Source organism: Galeopterus variegatus, unplaced genomic scaffold (assembly GCF_000696425.1).
Source record: "Galeopterus variegatus unplaced genomic scaffold, G_variegatus-3.0.2 Scaffold5162, whole genome shotgun sequence".
Lineage (NCBI taxonomy): Eukaryota > Metazoa > Chordata > Mammalia > Dermoptera > Cynocephalidae > Galeopterus > Galeopterus variegatus.
Genome location: NW_007731273.1, coordinates 92,294 through 93,510, shown reverse-complemented (window position 1 = coordinate 93,510; position 1,217 = coordinate 92,294). Strand labels below are relative to the sequence as shown.

At 63.8% G+C, this 1,217-nt stretch overlaps 1 protein-coding gene across 1 annotated transcript in view; it reads right to left on the bottom strand.

The window, feature by feature from the left end:
* The window catches only part of LOC103604470 (protein kinase C epsilon type-like), a 2,041-nt gene extending 1,078 nt beyond the window's left edge, over positions 1-963 (bottom strand). Inside the window, exons 1-2 of the mRNA XM_008589027.1 lie at positions 905-963; positions 156-699 (exon numbers count right to left, since the gene is read on the bottom strand). Of these exons, the coding sequence (XP_008587249.1) occupies positions 156-503 (348 nt within the window). The 5' untranslated portion in view covers positions 504-699; positions 905-963. The remainder of the gene's footprint in view (positions 1-155; positions 700-904) is intronic.
* Between the last annotated feature and the right edge of the window lie 254 nt (positions 964-1,217).

Sequence of the window (1,217 nt, the reverse complement as noted above, 5' to 3'; positions counted from 1 at the left end):
AAATACACACACACACACACACACACACACACACACACACACACACACACACACACACCCAGTAGTCTCCGAGCCCCAGGACCAATACGAAGGCCAGCAAGTCTTTCTCCGAGACCCCACATCTGGGTTCCCGGACCAGGAGGCGCCGAACTCACCCAGTCCTCGAAGTGGCGGCTCCCGTTCTGCAGCAGCTCCTCGAACTGGATAGTGCAATTGGCCACGAAGTCGTCGTAGCCGATGGGGGCATCGTGAAAGACGGCCAGCTCGATCTTGCGTCCGTTGCACACATCGGTGACGAACTCGTCGTGCCAGGCCGGACTGTTGGTCTTCTGCTTGGTGGCCGTTTGGCCGATGCGCGAGTCGTCCACGTTGAGGGCGATGTAGGGGTCGAGAAGAAAAGTCTGCGGCCTGGGTCCCACCGCATGGCGCAGCGACCAGGCTGTGGGCTTCAAGCTCACGGCCTCGCAGATTTTGATCTTAAGAAGGCCATTGAACACTACCATGGTCGGGGCGGGGAGTGGGGGCCGGATCACTCCCTCTGCCCCGAGGGCAGGAATGAAGAGCCTACGGCCGGGCGCTCCGAGCCACGGGGAGTCCTGGGTCCCCTCTCGCCCCACGCCACACACTCCCTACACCTGGTGGCGTTGCGCCCTGGCGCGGGCGATTCTCAGCGAGTGCATGTATTTCCTCGCCGGGTTCCTAACGGAAAACAGGGAGGGGGGGAGAGATGGGGGACGTCCGTGTTTGGAACAAGTCTCCCCACCACCACCACCACCAGCGGCACCTCCAGAAGAGGAGATGGGCTGTCGGCTCCGCTGCAAGCCGCAGGAGCTGCCTCGCCGCCTCGCTGGCTCTCCGGGTCCGGGCTGCAGGGAAGCGGGCGCGGCGCCCGGCGCTTACCTACCTTTCCGAAACATAATCCCCAGGAAATTTCGACTCCGGGAGGGGCAGGAGGCGGTGGGACGGGGCGGGGACGAGAACCAGGGGCGCAGATTTCAACCCGGATCCTCTTCGCACACCCAGCGCCTGCCTCTGACCGCGCGGGGCGGGGGACGGACCGAGGGATGTTCAGTCTATCCGGAGAGATGCATGTCGAGAGGAAATGGTCCTCCTCGGAGCCAAATTTTTAAAAATCCACAAGCCACACAGCCAGCCCGGCCGCCGCCTCCTGGACGAAGCAGCGCCGCGCCGCAGCCGGCGATCGGGAGGCGCCAGGA